This window comes from Doryrhamphus excisus, linkage group LG2 (assembly GCF_037039965.1).
Source record: "Doryrhamphus excisus strain RoL-2023G ecotype Guam linkage group LG2, RoL_Dexc_Guam_v1.1, whole genome shotgun sequence".
Lineage (NCBI taxonomy): Eukaryota > Metazoa > Chordata > Actinopteri > Syngnathiformes > Syngnathidae > Doryrhamphus > Doryrhamphus excisus.
Window position 1 is genome coordinate 26595040 of NC_136358.1, and position 19726 is coordinate 26614765.

At 43.2% G+C, this 19726-nt stretch overlaps 2 protein-coding genes across 6 annotated transcripts; both read right to left on the reverse strand.

Annotated features, from left to right (window-relative positions):
• Positions 1-468: 468 nt before the first annotated feature.
• On the reverse strand, positions 469-9180 carry tmem184ba (transmembrane protein 184ba). 3 transcript variants are annotated; one of them, XM_058062002.2, is made up of 10 exons: positions 8887-9180; positions 8774-8813; positions 7049-7261; positions 6407-6572; positions 3488-3578; positions 3147-3314; positions 2004-2173; positions 1718-1912; positions 1530-1556; positions 469-1027 (listed from the first exon to the last, which is right to left on the reverse strand). In XM_058062002.2, exons 3-10 carry the CDS (start codon positions 7259-7261, stop codon positions 798-800), a joined length of 1260 nt encoding a protein of 419 aa, XP_057917985.2. In that variant the 5' UTR covers positions 8774-8813; positions 8887-9180; the 3' UTR covers positions 469-797. The 3 variants fall into 3 exon arrangements, with proteins under 3 accessions (XP_057917985.2, XP_057917986.2, XP_057917987.2); XM_058062003.2 differs by lacking the exon at positions 1530-1556 and having other exon boundaries at positions 8887-9179; XM_058062004.2 differs by lacking the exon at positions 1530-1556 and having other exon boundaries at positions 822-1027; positions 1756-1912.
• Positions 9181-9685: 505 nt separating this feature from the next.
• csnk1e (casein kinase 1, epsilon) lies at positions 9686-19262 on the reverse strand. 3 transcript variants are annotated; one of them, XM_078789003.1, is made up of 11 exons: positions 18912-19260; positions 17469-17566; positions 17275-17385; positions 16876-17024; positions 13387-13615; positions 13129-13299; positions 12796-12944; positions 12535-12733; positions 10965-11110; positions 10829-10894; positions 9686-10645 (listed from the first exon to the last, which is right to left on the reverse strand). In XM_078789003.1, exons 2-10 carry the CDS (start codon positions 17542-17544, stop codon positions 10862-10864), a joined length of 1263 nt encoding a protein of 420 aa, XP_078645129.1. In that variant the 5' UTR covers positions 17545-17566; positions 18912-19260; the 3' UTR covers positions 9686-10645; positions 10829-10861. The 3 variants fall into 3 exon arrangements, with proteins under 3 accessions (XP_078645129.1, XP_078645128.1, XP_078645127.1); XM_078789002.1 differs by having other exon boundaries at positions 10833-10894; positions 13129-13615; positions 18912-19262; XM_078789001.1 differs by having other exon boundaries at positions 13129-13615; positions 18912-19261.
• Between the last annotated feature and the right edge of the window lie 464 nt (positions 19263-19726).

The following is a 19726-nucleotide window of genomic DNA, read 5'->3' on the forward strand; positions in this document are numbered from 1 at the left end:
GTTGAAGTAACGTAAAATTTAACAAAACATTTACTATTGAAAACCTTTCACTTTTGTACTCACGTTTTCTGGTTACACAGGTAGCTAATGCTACCACACCTACACAGGAAAATGATGAAGTTAACTTCCTGTTCAAGGCCAACCTCCTCCTGTATTTCAAATTAAAGGTACTGGCATCCATGTTTGCCGACAACGTGATTGTGTTAACTTACCTCGCAGGGGAACCTTATTTGGCCCAACAAATACATTCTATTACAAACATATACCGTATTCGTATGATGATAACACATGATAACACTACAAACAAAATTAAATTATTTCATATTTGTAATTGTGCACTTGTACTTAAAGTGGTAGTGTTGTGTTGTGCCTATTAATGTAGCAAGTATTGAAAATAAAAGCCCACAACCGGTACTTCCTTCTATATAAGAGTCATTTTTTGAAAGCGACAACACTTCCACGACACAATTTGTAGTACCTTGTCAATTTATTGCAAACGTCTTACAAAAATTGGAATTCGTACGTTTTTTTCAGATTTTCATGACTGAGGAAATGTAGGTATCTCAAGCCTTCAAAATAAAGGCCAAAGTCGCAACATAATCTGAATAAAATGTGGCCCAAACACAGAGTTGTATATAAAATCTGACAACATTTGCCTAAATCTAAGTTATTCAAAACATAATGAAAGCAACCAAATTAGCTTACAGTGTGTTTGTTTATACTTGCATGCTGTCATGAGATAAAATACACAAATTCTTTATTATTCGATCTGCCGTTCATAGATCAGTCTGTCTTGTCTAGAATTCATCGTCGGAGCTCAGCAGGAGCGTTTTCTCAGTATCCCCATGGCTGCCGATGCTACCGAGTGAACGTGAGGCAGGCGGGGGTACCCCCTGCTCCAGTGTGGATTGTTGAGTGTACTGCTGGTAGGCCGGGGAGAAGTTGTGGATGGCGTCCTGGACCATGTCACCCGGGTTCATGGTCTCCTTCAGGCTGCTGGAGATGCTCTTCATGGGGGCACAGTGGGCTGTTGGGGCAGACGAGAGTCAGTCTTTTCAAGCAGAAGGGGCGGAAAAGAGAGATAAGGATTTGGTGCTAAATAAAAACAAATAGGATAGGGATGTATCAAGTAGCCAATCTATCAGCATCCATCCATCCAGGGTACACCCTGGACTGGTCACCAGCCAATCGCAGGCATTTCTGTGCGGGTTATCATTTGCAGCTGCTCTATAGGAGTCCACAAGCCTATCCCAGCTGTCTTGGGGGTTGCTGGAGCCTATCCCAGCTGTCTCCGGGCGAGAGGCGGGGTACACCCTGGACTGGTGGCCAGCCATTCACACTCACATTCATACCAATTAACCTAGCATGTTTTTGGAGAAAACCCATGCATGCACGGGGAGAACATGCCCACACAGAGATGGCCAGGGGTGGAATTGAACCCTGGTCTCCTAGCTGTGAGGTCTGCGCACTAACCACTAGACTAATTAAGGAATAAGAAAAAGGAGAAGCTTTGTTATTGCGGAACCTACCAAACTCTCCATATGTAGGAAGAGGTCCTTCAAGATGCATCAGAGGACAAAGAGGAAAATGAAGGTTTAAGTAAGAATCGGACAGAAGAACAAGACTGTTAATGTGCAGTAAAAAGGAGGAAGAGACAAAAGTAGCAAAAGTCAATGAAAGAGTGAAAGAAAAGTTCATGCACTTCTCCTAATCTCACCATGTGTGTTCAGACTTTTGTCCATGTAGACGACGTACGGAAAAGCGGGACGCAGGACCAGCGCCGCAAAGAACATCTCGATGCAAATGATAAAGTTTTGGTAGCCGGCAGCAACAGTGCCTTCGCCGACGGACACCTCCAGCGAGTTAATCTGAGGGATGGCGCCGCACTTCTCCATGATGGCCAGCAACATGCCTGTGAATTCCCATCAAAATAAAAGGCAGGTGTTAACATAGAAGCACTTTAAAAGAATACGACATGTTAAAATGAGTGATGGTGGTCGCACCCTGCCAGAAGGAGAGGAAGATGACCGATTTGACCATGAAGAACTTGAGCATCGGACTGTAAGGCCTGAGCAGCTCCCGTGTGGCAAAGTAAAAGAGGAAGAGGGCGTACAGAGACAAGCTGACGGAGATGTTGTAGATGATGCTGACGTACAGGTAACCGCTGGCAACGCTGGGGAAGACATCACAGACCTCCTGTTTGTTTTCAAGTACTTGTATGAGTAAGAATAATACATTTTATTGATCTAAAAACTACAAAATATGTGAAAAATCAATAAAGAGCAATACCTTTTTGTTATGTTTGGGGAGTATACGAGGGATACATCCTCTATATGATGTTATTTTCATAATAAAGTGCATATATAGGAATTGACAATAAATTAACTTCTTCTAGTCCATTTGATTTTTTTTTACAATTACTGATTTTATACTGTTTAGTATTGTAATTAATATAGTCTAGTTATTGAAATTCATAAATATTAGGTTGATCCAACATGAACTTGTCGTTAACTCATGGGTGTCCAAAGTGCGCCCCGGGGCCATTTGAGGCCCACTGCACATCGTAAAAATAACATTTAACCAAGAAAACTAACAGGAAAAAGTCAAATCTAAGTAAATATCAGCAGTAATTTCACAAGAATAAAGTAAAAATATTAAGAGAAAAAAGTTGTACCATAGTCTGACGGGGGGGGGGAAATCTTTTACAAGAGCAATGTCATAATGTCATAATACTGTAATATTTATTAATAATTTATTTATAATAATTTATTATTATTTATATGTATTATAATATATATTTATTATATTATATTTATTATTTATTATATATATTTATATTATTTATCATTATAATAATTTATTAATAATAATTATTACTGTCACAATACTATTTTAGTAGCATAACGTTGAAATATGAACAAAGAAATTGTTTTTTAAGTCATAATATTGTGAGAAACAAACCAGATAACACAGTTATGATTTTGGGCGGGGTACACCTTCTTAGCATACTGCTTTACAAAATACCAAAGTGAAGAATACCATACCATAACATACCGTACTTTGGCTCATGTTGAGATCTCAAGCATTATTATGAATCCGGTGTATCCCATCAGCCACACAAGAATCTTCTCTTTGAGTGCACTTACTTGAAGTCTCCATCTTTGTATTTGCCGTACGCCTGCAGGACGACCGTGACGGTGGCCATAAGAGGTTTGACCACACAAAACTGCAGCGTGGCCTGCTTACAGAAGCGCAAAAAGCCGATGGAGTAGGCCTTTCCCCTCAGACAGCAGGTGCCATACAAGCAGCTGGACCTGACGGAGCAGGAGAGTTCTATTACACATGGAAGCGCTATAAAAAATGGAAGGTGACGTTTGAGCTCTGCTGCCTCTAACGTCTCAGATTGGATTCAGGGTTGGATTAGAAATGTAACGGCAATTCCAATGACAAATCCCTTCTTGTAATGTACAGTAGTTCAGAAACTTACTCAATGGGTTTCCCTCGAATCTCTGCCATGATGGCGCTCTCTCCTCCGAGGTATTCGTAACACAGGCTCAAGAAGTTGTATATGACAAACGCTGGGCACAAACACAGACCTTTGGTTATTTTTGTATGTTCGCATAAACTAAAGATGGAAAACAAATGCTGGTTACCACAGTCACTGTATGAATCCTGGTTTGCAACCGATCATAGTATCGTATAGTAGCAGAGTCCAAGTCATGTGCTCATCATGTGCTCACTGATTTCCATGTCAAAGTTGAAAGTGAAACACCAAATGAGTTGTTTTCCTTACAGAGCGATAAAAGCCCCAGTGACTTGCAGGAAAAAGAGACCCGCTGGTACGCAACACAAGCACGCCGTGCACCGTGTGGCTTGACACTGGACCGCTTGGACAACACACAACTACATGGTAATGGTAATGGTTTTATTTCATTTGAACATGCATCAGATTACAATTGAGTGCATCCCATAATAAGTTCACAGTTCCACATGTCCAAAAGGAGTAGGAAGAAGCAAAGCTTATTAAATCCTACCCCTCCATCTGGTACTTTTACAATCAGTAACTGTTACATTTGTTCACTTCCTGCTTTCTGAATATAAGATAAGTTTTTTTTTATTTATTATTAACTATTTACTATTCATTATTATTTATTTCTATTTCTTAATTGAGTTAATTTGTTGGTTTCATACAACTGACACGGCTTTAACGCATAGTCAATGAATGAGGTTGGGGGTTTTCACAAGGTAATGCTAATGCTAATGGTTTTATTTCATTTGAACATGCATCAGATTACAATTGAGTGCATCCCATAATAAGTTCACAGTTCCACATGTCCAAAAGGAGTCGGAAGAAGCAAAGCTTATTAAATCCTACCCCTCCATCTGGTACTTTTACAATCAGTAACTGTTACATTTGTTCACTTCCTGCTTTCCTAATATAGTTTAAGTTATTTATTTATTTGTTTTATTTTTGTCACGTACCGAAGTACGAGGTGATATGACCATCCAATGACATAATGGGTACCATAGTAACTGTCAATATGTATAGTAGCACATCATGACTGGTTCAAGACTCTTAATTGGCTGTCAGAGGGCGAGACAGAGTAACACTACAAGTGTCATTATTGTGCACAAAACCAAACAACAGTCATCAATTTGGGACAGCACAGCAGTTAAAATGTGTACGCAAGTGTATATAGTACATATACATACTGAAGTATAAGTACGTAAGTGCAAAAAATTGTTACAAAATACAAGAACTTGGTTGGTGGTCCTCCAACTGTCTGCAGAGGGTTTTGGATTACGTCTCATGTGTGCTGCCTCGGCGTGTGGACGATGACAACCAAAGCAGCTCATAAAAACACAACTGTGCTAATCCTGTTACCCCCCCTCCCCCCGGGACCGTCCATGCTTTGTGTGACTGTGTGCTCTGTGCAATCATGTCGCCCTGATAACTGCGTTCAATGCCCGAGTGTGAAAAATGTGAGGTCTCCTGCTGCGTGTCAGGTTGTGTTGCGGTGCACCGCACAAGCAGAGCTCATTTGTGCTGCCGCCAACTGTCTGTGTGTGTGAGGCCACGTCTTTGTAGCCGTATTATCACACACCGCCTGTGCCAATCTGATTTTGCATCAGCGCCACCCACACACACACTAACTTCACACCACTGTGGGACGTGTGCGATGCCGCTCCGACACGACACGACACGGCAATGACGACTGGCTGATCTTCCTTGTGTCACTTTGCCCTGGCTGTTTACCGTTTGCTCACATCTCCCCGTGGAGCCCTTGTCAGCCAAAGCGGTTGCCGTGGTGATACAGTAGGCTTGCATACAATGAGAACTTTGCGAGCAAGTTAGGTTGAGGGGAAACTCATTATCCTGTCGTAGCCAGCCCAGTACATGAGAAGGATTTTGCAGTGCTGTTGCCATGCAACAGGTCAGTCATCCTTACTCGGGAGAAGAGCAGGTCAGGATTCAATAGCTTGGTATTTTCAACACAGAATACAAATATTGGACGAGGTGAGAAATTACGGGGGCATAAATTGCTCCGGGAGGGAGCAGTTTTATAGTTTGAACTACACTGAGCATCACACAAAAGGTGAATACGACCCCCTGACCTGCACCGCTGAGTGTGGAGTGGAAAAGAAGGTTCCGATTATCTAGTTGCATGTATGACCACTGAAATATCATAATATCTGCTGCTAGCATAAAGGAACGGAAATACCCTCTAAATAGCCATTTTCTATACATGTTGTGATCATACCTGACAGTATTTTGGTCATTTTAAGCATTACCGGACATTCAATCCTGGGCGCCCACAGCAACTAATATCACTACTACTACTACTATAACTGTATCACAAGCCTGAAGTCAGTAACTGTTACATTTGTTCACTTCCTGCTTTCCTAATATAGTTTAAGTTTGTTTTTTTTGTTTTTTTTTGTCATGTACCGAAGTACGAGGTGATATGACCATACAATGACACAAGCCGGAAGTCCCTGAAGACGTGTGGTCATGCACGATGATGGTTTTGCCTTCATGTGTTTGTTTTGTTTTCAACTTTGACTTTAACTTTGAACTTTGGGGAACTTTTAGAATTTGGAGATTCCAGCGTCCTACAGCCTAACGACAGATGAATGAGGGCCTTTGATAAAATCTCTTTGTGGGTGGACTAATCAATTAGCACTGGATGGACAGATTGTTCCTCCGCACTCTAATTTGATGGCAACGTGCTTCAACTCAACTGGAAAAGTCGTACACGGCGGTGCGGAAAGGATTTTAAATCGGTGACATCACATCGCTGTTTTGTCAAAACAAGCGGGTTCTGACGCACAGGAAAATTTGCATCAGAAGTGCCGAATAGTCAATAACACAGCGATATTTGGAATATGCGAAGTACGCCCTCACCCTCATAGCAGTCCCTGATGGTGTCAAAGTAGACGTAGTACTGGTCATTGGTGAAGAAGAGGAGGCTGAGCCAAGAGTCAAAGGCGTAGATAGGAACGATGAAGAGGATGCGTACGATGTGGCGCTGCTCCCGAGGCGAGCTGTAGAAACGCAGGTGCATGTAGATCTGCAATGAAAGGGATCGTTTGAGGCAGGGGGGGCTTTTATTGAATACAATAACATTCAATACATTCAATATTTGATTGAAATCTTAATTATTGCAGAACATTTCCCTGGACGATGTGCAGTTAGCAGCAACTGAAGATCAAGTTTCTTCACGCTCTGTATCACATACACCTGCTGAGGGATGCTGCCGGGCAACCTGTGCTCGTCTCTGGGTGGAAGTGGATGTTTACCTTACACAGCCGCATGTTGTTCATTTGTTGGATGCTTAAGATCAAAACCATTGGGGGTGTCCAAAGTGGCACACAACAGAAAAAAATCAGCAGTAATTTTATAACATTAACATCAAACGAGTTGTACTAGAAAAGCTCAGAATTTTACGAGAATACCATCAAAAATGACATCATTTTAGTAGCATACATTTGAAATATTAAATAATAAAGAGAAAGAGAAAATGAGGTTAGGGAACAACTTGGCTACCTGGTGAGACGTGAGGATGAGGGCGATCCAGACAAAGAAGCCAGACACAGCCTGAGCTGCGGGGGTCATGAGGAAAGTGGGCTGGTCCTGGCTCAGCAAGGGGAGTTCGGGGAACCAGGAGATGTTGGGCCCCGCTGGGGCTGGTGTGACCGGGGTGCCCACCGCTGCAGTCATAAGGAAGTCCTCTCCAAGCCTCTCTGACAGCGTCAACATCTGGAAGCAGAGTTTGAAGTTGGGGGAGAAAATAAGACATGGAAGACTATCCGAGGGGCGTTTATGTGTAAATGCGCATCGGTTAATTATCATCCCACGCTAAAGCTCTGCAGTCACATGACCTACCAATACCACCAATGGTCATCATCATCAACTCAGAATATCGATAATGTCACACAAAGACACGGGACAAAAATGATCATTTCATTAACTACGTGGTGAGCTGCAACGAGTCAAGTCAAAATGCAGCAACACAAATAGCAAGCCCAGATTAGCAAGCCCCATTTATGACAACATGAATCACATGACTCGACGGAAGATAATTTGTGACATCATTGTCTTTCTTCACTGTAGACATAATGTACATTTTTATGAGTAGTAGTGCATCACAGTCCAAATTATTTTATAGAAGATAATCTGTACAATGATAATAGGACTCTGTCATCAACTTCATTTTTGATGACTTGGACTGACACAGAATACTTTGTCCTAGGGCTATATTGACATGGTACGTTCCAAAACAAAGATTAGACTGTCAACTTCATTCATTCATTCATTCATTTTCTACCGCTTTTCCTCAGCGGTGCTGGAGCCTATCCCAGCTGTCTTCGGGCGAGAGGCGGGGTACACCCTGGACTGGTGGCCAGCCAATCACAGGGCACATATAGAGAAACAACCATTTACACTCACATTCATACCTATGGACAATTTGGAGTGGCCAATTAACCTAGCATGTTTTTGGAATGTGGGAGGAAACCGGAGAACCCGGAGAAAACCCACGCATGCACGTGGAGAACATGCAAACTCAGAGGGTGGAATCGAACCCTAGTCTCCTAGCTGTGATATCTGCGCACTAACCACTCAACCGCCGTGCCGCCCTTTCATCATAAAAAAAGTTTGTTTCTACCTTTTTGTGTTCTTTTATAATCAGCAGTAGAAAATAGGTATTCAGCAAAATATCAGTTCTCGACAAAAAAAAAGTGACAAGATCTGAGGTGGTCCACCTCTTAGAGGAGCTCCCATGCTTTTGAGTGACGATCACAAATCGGGACAATAACATGGAAAGCCAACCCGCAAAACAAAAATGGCTGGATGAAGAAGCATTGGACAAAACAAGCAATAGTAGTTGGATTTAGCATCTTGGTAAAATAAACACTTGCTGTTACGCTCCTAAATGTAAAGTATGATTATTTATTTATTATTATTACATTTGTAACGGTTAGCAAGGAGTCAGCAGATGCAAACGTAAAAAAAAAAAGACAAGTGAAGGCAACAGCAGTCACACATATACATAACATTGGTGACTTTGGGGCACAAAAGGGACATCTGTGTGTTTCAATATAAAGGCAAACAGGGGAATGACAATGGATGTGTGGCATAAGGTCAGCAGTCTGCAACAGATGGGATGGGGGAGAACCGAGTTGTGTTTATTATCATCAACGGCTAATACTTATGACGCGTTTGCCACTAGCATGTTTAATAGAGGTGTTTAAACGCCACCTAAAAACTCACCTTTCCATAGAGTTCTTCGTGATAACTCCAACTTTTGACTCTGAAATCGATAAAAAAATATTATTAATATTACTTATTGTGTGTTTGTAACGCGTTTCCAAGGCTAGACTTACCAATAAAATCCCCTGACCAGAAAACGGCCTTAATTCCAGCTCAAAGCGGCACTGTCGCCCCCCCGAACATCCATGTTGACCCGTCAACCTTCCGTTTCCCCCAACAAAAAAAGTTGCCTACGGTTTCGTCCTCATGTTAAACAACGTGTAAATGATCTTCCATACGCGGTTCTCATCACTTTTATGCCAGCGTAAGTCCGTCTTTTTGTGGGAGAAACAGCAAACTTTGTTGTCATTGCCCGGAGCTCTGCTATCTGTGTAAAGGCTCTCCCTGGGCTCGACTGGGGGGATTGGAATCAGACAAGCTCCGCCTATTGAGGGGACAGACAGGCGGCACAGCCAATCACAACACGAGTCATAAAAAGGCGGGGTTACTGCCACAACTACCGTGCTTCCATTGGGGGCCGAATTTTGACAATATAGTCCTGTTCCAAATTCATTCATGTCGTTGCGCACTTACCGGAAATGACCATTACTGTAGTCGTTTTCTAATTTTTTCGTTCAGCTTTCCTTTTTATGGATTGCACAACCACCTGAGTTAGTCTCGTTAGTTACTTAGTCAAGATGGTGACGGTTGCGGGAAGTTAAGGCAGGCGTGTGGGTCCATCGCACAAACTTGGGTTGAGTGCAACATCCGGGTACTGGTGGCGTACTGCATTTTGTCTTAAGGGCATAAGTGCGCGAATAAAATAAACATAGGTGGAGAATAAAGAACACCAAACTGGGCAAAATAATGAATCTAAAAATAGGCACAGTTATTTTCTGTGTACCTCTGAGTATCCAATGATTAAGTAAAATGTCAGCATGAACAGTATTTTTTTATTGATATTGAAAGTATACACAAATATCATAAACAAAAGCGGTTTGTGGGAAATAAATGCACAAGACATCATCATTTCTAAGTTATTTTCTGTTGGGCTTCCTACCCCAGGATTCCTTGCATAAGGGATAAACATGTTACTCTGGTACATTCTGGCAAATACTTATTGCCACATTTTACACTTTTCAGAAAAAAAAACTGTATGTACATCATATACATCATCAAGATCTTTGAATTTACACACTAGATTAAGGTGTGATTATAACATTCTGTGAGATTCCATCTTTTCACATTGCCTTCAAGTTGATACCTCACAAAATAAACAATAGGCTATTTTAATCCAAATAATTAACCATTCTGTATTTTGGTCTCATCGGCAAAGCAGAATGATAAACAAGTACAATGATAACACACAGACAGACATTTTGGACTATTTCTAAGAAACGCCTAAATCCACAAATAATACATCTCTGACTGTCACATTGGTTTTTATACTTCAGAAATGAAAGGCAATCAATACGCAGCATATTTAACGCCTTAACATTAGCATTAAATTGTCGTCGATCACAGCTGTAAACCAAAGAAACCTGAACATTTGTGCATTTCGTATTTTGTTTTGCATGTTTGAGCCTCTGAAAGGATGGATTTGGTGGTTGATCTGTCAATTCCAGATCCGTCGCTTCACTCGATGAAACCGCACCCTACATACAAACAGCGCTGGCTAGTACTTGTCAAGTTTTTCTTTTTTTTATTTTGGTCCACTGGCTTCCATCATTGAAGCGTTACTTCCGCTCCGTCTGGTCACCAGTGTTCGCACGTGGACGCCATTTATCCCGCCCATTCGAGTGCCTGAAACGCACCCTCTTCGATACTCCGATACTCACTCATGCCTTCATTCATGCATTTGAAAAGCAGGGGGTAGTTGAGTCCCTGCAGCCGCTGGAAGATAATAAAGAGAAGTGGAAGTAAAATAAACAGATTTTTTTTAGCCATGAGTTCTACTCAAATAATGTAAGTGGCCCCGGGGGTGACCCATGCAGGACACATTGGATAGACCGTGTCTCCGAAGTGGCCAGGGAATGCCTCGGAATGTGTGTATGTGTGTGTGAAACGGGTTAATACCTGCCTCTGACCAGCAGGCCCGTTGAGAAGAATTCACTTTGCCAGATGTTCAAATGGCACACTGACCTGGAGGTTGAAGGTGCCAAACTCCATAACTTTGTTTACACCGCACCACTTGTCAATGGGAACAGCCTACCTGCGATGCCGTGATGCGTGATTGGTCGAGGCGAGCTGAAAGGTCACCTGACGACAGGTTGGCGGGAGCGCCGCGATGAAGCCTCATGGCGACTTTGCGCTCTCGCTCGGCTCGTTCTGCTCGGCCCACCTGAGGAGAGCGGTTACCTGTACGCAAACACATGCAGTTAAGGTAGTACTCGCCAAAAGCCAGTATTCTGATTTTGTGGATTATGTGTGATAATTATCGGCGGTCGTGTGGTTAGCGCGCAGACCTCACGGCAAGGAGACCAGAGTTCAATTTCACCCTCGGCTATCTCTGTGTGGAGTTTGCATGTTCTCCCAGTGCATGCGTGGGTTTTCTCCGGGTACTCCGGTTTCCTCCCACATTCCAAAAACATGCTAGGTTAATTGGCCACTCCAAATTGTCCATAGGTATGAATGTGAGTGTGAATGGTTGTTTGTCTATATGTGCCCTGTGATTGGCTGGCCACCAGTCCAGGGTGTACCCCGCCTCTCGCCCGGAGACATCTGGGATAGGCTCCAGCAACCCCCAAGACAGCTGGGATAGGCTCCAGCAACCCCCAAGACAGCTTGGGATAGGCTCCAGCAACCCCCAAGATAGCTAGGATAGGCTCCAGCAACCCCCAAGACAGCTGGGATAGGCTCCAGCAACCCCCAAGACAGCTTGGGATAGGCTCCAGCAAACCCCAAGAAAGCTAGGATAGGCTCCAGCAACCCCCAAGACAGCTGGGATAGGCTCCAGCAACCCCCAAGACAGCGGGGATAGGCTCCAGCAACCCCCAAGACAACTGGGATAGGCTCCAGCAACCCCCAAGATAGCTGGGATAGGCTCCAGCAACCCCCAAGACAGCTGGGATAGGCTCCAGCAACCCCAAGACAGCTGGGATAGGCTCCAGCAACCCCAAGACAGCCGGGATAGGCTCCAGCAACCCCCAAGACAGCGGGGATAGGCTCCAGCAACCCCCAAGACAACTGGGATAGGCTCCAGCATCCCCCAAGACAGCTGGGATAGGCTCCAGCAACCCCCAAGACAGCTAGGATAGGCCCCAGCAACCCCAGGCCAGCTGGGATAAGCTACAGCAACCCCCAAGACAGTTGGGATAGGCTCCAGCAACCCCCAAGACAGCTGGGATAGGCCCCAACAACCCCCAAGATAGCTGGGATAGGCTCCAGCAACCCCAAGACATCTGGGATAGGCTCCAGCAACCCCCAAGACAGCCGGGATAGGCTCCAGCAACCCCCAAGACAGCGGGGATAGGCTCCAGCAACCCCCAAGACAACTGGGATAGGCTCCAGCATCCCCCAAGACAGCTGGGATAGGCTCCAGCAACCCCACAAGACAGCTGGGATAGGCTCCAGCAACCCCTGGACAGCTGGGATAGGCTCCAGCAACCATCAAGACAGCTGGGATAGGCTCCAGCAACCCCCAAGACAGCTGGGATAGGCTCCAGCACCCCCGCGACCCTCGTGAGGATAAGCGGTAGAAAATGAATGAATGTGTGATAATTATGATTCGGGAAGCACTGGACTAGTCTGTGTGTGAGCCTACACTCGGGAATGTTTCTCACCTGACGGCTGCACCCCACGTGTGACCGCTTTAGACGGAACTACATCCGCTTCATTCTTGACTCGGTTAGCTGCAGGAGGTTTAGGTCCAGATGGCAAAGCTCGACCACCAGCACCTCTCTGACCTTCTCCTGCTCGCTCCTCATCCTCTTTTTCCTCCTTACGGTCTTTGTCTCCATCCTCTGTTGTCCGACTGGCCCCCTGAAACGCAGCGGAAGCATGAAAACCTGCAATCCGAAAAACCGGAATTTGTTCCCACTCACAAATTTCAGCATGCTCCAATCGAAGACGTAGTCGTACGAGAAGCCCTGTCTGTGGAAAAGGTTCCTGAAGAGCTGCCTCAGGTAGGAGTAGTCTGGCTTGTCGTCGAAGCGCAGGGAGCGACACAGGTTCAGGTAGGTGGAGAACACAGCTGGAGGGGAGAATGTCCTCAAGACCGTTATTTTCTTCAGTGCAGCCAGACAGGAAGTACGCAGGCGTTAATCATTCAAATAAATAAATGACTTCCATTGATGCCTTATTTTTGACAGCTCTACTTTTGACCTTTGTGCTTCAATGAATAAATAAATAAATCAATAAATGCCAGACTGACTTACAAGGGTAGCCCTTGCACAGCACCTCAATGGGAGTGGACATTTTCTTCTCGCTGATGCGTTCGTACTTCTGCCTCTTGGTGGCGGCCTTGAGGCCCTGCCAAGGCAGAGAACCCAGGTTGAAGTACATGAGGACGTAGCCCAGCGACTCCAGGTCATCTCTCCTCGACTGCTCTGTGGAGGAGACAGAGAAGAGAGCAGCGGAAATAATAAGAAAAAAACTTGCAAATGACGTCCATGTGTGTGTGAGTGTGGTGTCACCTATGCCCAGGTGGGTGTTGATGGAGGCGTAGCGGGCGGTGCCGGTGAGGTTTTTATTCTCTCGATAGGGAATGTGCTGGTGCGTTCGGGCATCCCGGTATTTCTTAGCCAGGCCGAAGTCGATGATGTAGACCAGGTTGCCCTTCTTTCCAAGCCCCATCAGGAAGTTGTCGGGCTTCACGTCTCTGTGGATGAAGTTCTTCAGGTGGATGTATTCGATCCTGCTGATCTGGAGCAGACACATTTATGCAATTATATTTCCTACTATCTTTATTTAGTCACAGGTCCCTGAAGGGCCATCACTGGGTCCATATCTGGTGCTTGGCCAGTCAGTCTAGGTATATGACGAGTGTACAGTATTAGAATTTATTTTATTTTATTTTATTTTATTTTATTTTATTTTATTTTATTTTATTTTATTTTATTTTATTTTATTTTATTTTATTTTATTTTATTTTATTTTATTTATTTTTTTTATTTATAGTATTTTATTTACATATTTAGATTAATTGAACATGAGAATATACCATGGAAGCGTGTGGAGACTTAAAAAAAAGCTATAATTAGCATGCTAATACCTATCATAATAGTACAGTGTAGTGCCTACATATGAAAATGCTAAAAATGTTAACTATGAATAATCATGTTAACATGCTAACACCTAGCATGATGACGCTTCATATTCGAGAAAATACCAAAAGAAGGCTAGGATGCTCATGTCAGCAGGCTAGCAATGCTAACATGCCAACATTAACAGGCAAACACCTAGCATAATAGTGTCTATCTATGAAATGCTACTGTGGTACTGTTAGTATAAAAGCAATGCTAACATGCTAATGTTCATTTAAGTGTCTACCCATGAAAACGGCTAAAAATGCAACTATGTTGATATTACCATGCTAGCAATGCTAACATGCTAACATTAACAGGCAAACACCTGGCATCATAGTGTCTATCTATGAAATGCTACTGTTGTAATGTTAGTATGATAGCAATGCTAACATGCTAATGTTCATTTAAGTGTCTACCCATGAAAACGGCTAAAAATGCAACTATGTTGATATTACCATGCTGGCAATACTAACATGCTAATATTAGCATGCTAACACCTAGCATGATAGTGGTCAGTGTTTATACTGTATATGTGTCTACCCATGAAAACTGCTAAAAATGCAACTATGTTGATATTACCATGCTAGCAATGCTAACATGCTAACATTAGCATGCTAACACCTAGCATGATAGTGGTCAGTGTTTATACTGTATATGTGTCTACCCATGAAAACAGCTAAAAAAGCAAATATGTTGATATTACCATGCTAGCAATGCTAACATTAGCAGGCTAACACTTAGCATGATAGTGGTCAGTGTTTATACTGTATATGTGTCTACCCATGAAAACGGCTAAAAATGCAACTATGTTGATATTACTATGCTAGCAATGCTAACATGCTAACATTAGCATGCTAACACCTAGCATGATAGTGGTCGGTGTTTATACTGTATATGTGTCTACCCATGAAAACTGCTAAAAATGCAACTATGTTGATATTACCATGCTAGCAATGCTAACATGCTAACATTAGCATGCTAACACCTAGCATGATAGCGGTCAGTGTTTATACTGTATATGAGTCTACCCATGAAAACTGCTAAAAATGCAACTATGTTGATATTACCATGCTAGCAATGCTAACATGCTAACATTAGCATGCTAACACCTAGCATGATAGCGGTCAGTGTTTATACTGTATATGTGTCTACCCATGAAAACTGCTAAAAATGCAACTATGTTGATATTACCATGCTAGCAATGCTAACATGCTAACATTAGCATGCTAACACCTAGCATGATAGTGGTCAGTGTTCATACTGTATATGTGTGTACCCATGAAAATAGCGAAAACATTCTTGTATGCTAGTGTGCAATGCTAATATGCTAATGTTAGCACGCTAACACCGCAATACACTGTGAAATTTAAATGTTCCAAAGTGTCCCAAATGTTCTGATCAGGTAAAAATGTGATTGTTTCAGACAAACAAACCCACAAACAAACATATTTCTATCATCCAGTAGCACTTGTTTGTGCTTTCGCCCCACAGAGGTAATAAATCATTTGTCCTAGACGCTGGACCGCCAGACACATATTAAAATAAGCAATAATTCTCAGCCAGCCATTTGGTGTAAAAGCAGGTGAGTCATTGGGATTGAGACAAAAGACAAACAGGGCTCATTATATGAAGTTTAGAAAGGGAGTAAAAAAGAAAGAAAAAGCAAGTTCATAAAAAACAATAGTTTGAATGTGGCACTGCTTTTTTTCAAGGAAATTGAATTGTTAAGGATTTAGGATGAGGATGAGCCTGGTCTGAATAGAAGGAACAAGCTTCAGAGGTTTAGATGAGGATTATTCCCAAGTCATTTCAGTCTGAATGATCCAGTTAGTTCCAGTCTAAAAATAGCATCAGGCTTTTTTTTATGAAATTCTCTTTGAGCTCGGGGTTGACTGGGGGACATTCCGTCACAGAGGACTTCCAACTTTGCTTTTTACGTTAGATTGAAAAGGAAATAAATAAGAAAATATTTAGTACGACTATCCCTCGCCACTTTAAGGTTTGATTTTTACTCCTTTAGTCTGTCACGGTTTTACAAAATACATTTTGTAATACAATTCAAGCATATAAACGGCTACATGAACTAAAATAAACACATGTAGTACTGGACACTGGTCACTAGGTGTCAGTAATGTTACTGTAATGTTCGGTGACACACATAGGCACAATAATTAATTCATTCATTTTCTACCGCTTAGCCCCACGAGGGTCGCGGATGGTTCTGAAGCCTATCCCAGCTGACTTCAGGCGAGAGGCTGGGTCCACCCTGGACTGGTGGCCAGCCAATCACAGGGCACATATAGACAAACAACCATTCACACTCACATTCATACCTATGGACAATTTTGGATGTTTTTGGAATGTGGGAGGAAACCGGAGTACCCGGAGAAAACCCACGCATGCACGTGGAGAACATGCAAACTCCACACAGAGATGGCGGAGGGTGGAATTGAACCCTGGTTACCCCGACGTCACTTCCTGTCAGCTCCCGTGGGGAATACATTTATAGTATCACACATTATTTATGTTTTACGGTAAATCAAGTCTACTATATTGAGTAATAAGAGCGTAAAGGTGACTGTAGGGATGTTAGTTAATGTCTAGAGGGCTCTAATGTTGAAAACTGTATCACTAACTGTTTGTGTTTGGTTCTTATTGCTTTGTTTGGTTTAGGGACTAACCGATTACTCGAAAGAAAACCGACTGAAGCACATTTGCGACGGAGGCAAGGAAGAAACGTCAAACAGAACGCAGACTGTGGTCACAGCTATTGTTACACACATTGTTCAATTCCATCCCTTCGTCCTCTGTCTCTCCATCTCCAGCAAAACCACTTCCCCCTGATGAAGTACCGCATGGTCATGAGTCTGGTCTTACCATCTGATCGGCCAGCAGTAGGACGGTTTTCAGGCTGAACTTTCGGGAGCAGAAGTTGAACAGGTCCTCCAAACTGGGGCCCAGCAGCTCCATGACCATGACATTGTAGTCGCCCTCGGCTCCGCACCACTTGATGGATGGGATACCCACTGGAAGGACGAAAGAGACTAGTGCTCAAAGACTAGACTAAAGAACAACAGGGATCTTGGTTTGTGTGGTGGGACCACTGAAAAATAAACACAAATGTTCACTATTTCATGGATAATGGCTCTTGCTGTGGTTTGCTGGAGTCCCAAAGCTTTAGAAATGGCTTTATAACCTTGTCCAGACTCATAGATCTCACTTCATCTCAGTTCAGTTATGTTTTAAGAGGCGAGGGCAATCACTTGTGATGCTCACCTCCTCCCTGCATCATCTTGTAGAATTTACTCTCAATGTGGAGCTGTGGATGTTTGGTCTTGACGCATTCCAACTTGATGGCGACTTCCTCCCCTGTGGCGAGGTTGGAACCTAACAAGGAAGATGAACGCAAACAAAATGACACACAGCAATCGGGCGCACGGTACAAGGAATAAAGTCTCCAAAATACTCACCCAGATAAATGTCTCCAAAGGATCCGCTCCCTATTTTCCTCCCGAGGCGGTACTTGTTTCCCACTCTCAACTCCATGGTTATTGATGGCTGGAACTCACTGAGGGAAACACACACTTTGTCATTTATCAGTTGTTAGCTTTAAAGTCAAAGATGCTAGTCCCCATTTTATTTGTTGTTATGTTGCTGCGTGTTACCATTATCCATGTCAATTGCTAATACTTTCTTTACTTCCTGTCTGTCTTCCTGTCTGCACAACATAAACACATTCATGTTTAACACGGTTTTTAACATTATTAGAGGCCTGTAGATGTGAAATAACACCCCCACAGTCACCTTTGTTTACAGCAGGCTGTGGGATCACTGCAGGGACACGCCACTGGCATAGCAAGCTACCGAGCTAGCTTGTTAGCCAAGTTCATTCATTCATTCATTCATTCATTTTCTACCACTTTTTCCTCACGAGGGTCGCTGGGGTGCTGGAGCCTATCCCAGCTGTCTTCGGGCGAGAGGCGGGGTACACCCCGGACTGGTGGCCAGCCAATCACAGGGCACATATAGACAAACAACCATTCACACTCACATTCATACCTATGGACAATTTGGAGTCGCCAATTAACCTAGCATGTTTTTGGAATGTGGGAGGAAACCGGAGTACCCGGAGAAAACCCACGCATGCACGGGGGGGGGGGGGACATGCAAACTGGAATTGAACCCTGGTCTCCTAGCTGTGAGGTCTGCGCGGTAACCACTCGCCTGCCGTACCGCCCCCCCTCTCCAAGTTACTTATTCAAAATGTTTTTTTTAAAGCACGGAAGCACAAAAAAAGGGGCCAAATGTACCACTTCCACACGGACTGGGAGGAGAACTTTTTTCACTCTACAATGTCACACACGCCATAGCTGACTTCATGGCTGTGTGCCTCATCAATGGAACATTACTGGCGCCTCATTACCAGAATACTACATACAATTTTAATATTTCTTTTAACCAATAAGAGGCCATAGTCAAGCACATTAGCTAATATTAATAAAAACTGCGATAGAGTGAGGGAGCGATGTTGCCACCATTTAAGAGGGAGTAGATATATTTCAATGACAATGCATCACAGGTATGAAATGTCATGTGACCTTTAAGCAGTTTGACATTTAAAACTTCTTTTTTTTTAGGTGGGAGTAATGGTTGCACCGGACACAAACACACACACACACACACACATACACACACACACACTGCTGCACATTACCTCACTCTGCTCTACTCAGTTACACAACAAGGTGTTGCAGCAGAAGGACTGCAACAACAACAGGATGTGATATTAATGCAGAAAAATCTTAATAATCCCATAATCTCCTATTTAGGACATGACACCCCACCACCACCAATACCACACACACACAAACACACACACACACACACAAGCACCTAACAGTGGATCATCTCACCGGTCGTCTGGCCAGATGCTTCGGTGTCACTCAGGACCCTGGATAGCGACGCATCTACGCGGTTCATCGCCTCGCGAGACCCTTCTTTTCATCCGGGCCGATCCGTGCCAGATTCCCACTGTCACGATGTCTCCTCTTCTTCCTCCTCACACACCCCCTCCCACACCTCTCACTTTACATCAGCCACTCTATCAATGATGTCATCCGTTTCAGCATGAATGAAGCATTCAAAGTCCTCTTTACACACGAAAGAACGTCACCCAATTCACGTACAACACCAGCAAGGCAACATTATAGCAGGGTTGCCATGGCGGTTTTATGTCACGTTTGTCCTCAGATGACGAGCAGGTCACGCTGTAATTGGTGAAAGAGGTCAAACTGCGTCCTCTAGCGGTCGGTAGCCGAATTGCAACAGTAGTGCGGACGTGCCCGCGACCACACCTGAGTTAACTACGGTGGCCGGGGAGACGGAATCAAACATTGCAGTACAATCCACATTGAGATAGTGTCTTCAATTTAGGTGTCCAGTAAAAAAAGTCTAAACACACACCAAAAAGCTAAAAATAAAATAAAAAAAATAATAAAAATGCACAATTATACAAGAAAACAGTTGAAATGCTAATGTTCAAATATAACTATATGCAATTAAAAATGTTTGGTCCCCTAATAATTTTTTTTTTTAGTATATTCTGCATTTATTTATAGTATATACATTCTTTTCTTCTTCCACCTCAACTAGTTATTTTCCTGGCTTAATGTACTTGTACTGGAACTTAACATATTTAAAATGAATACTTTTACCAACTGCACTTACT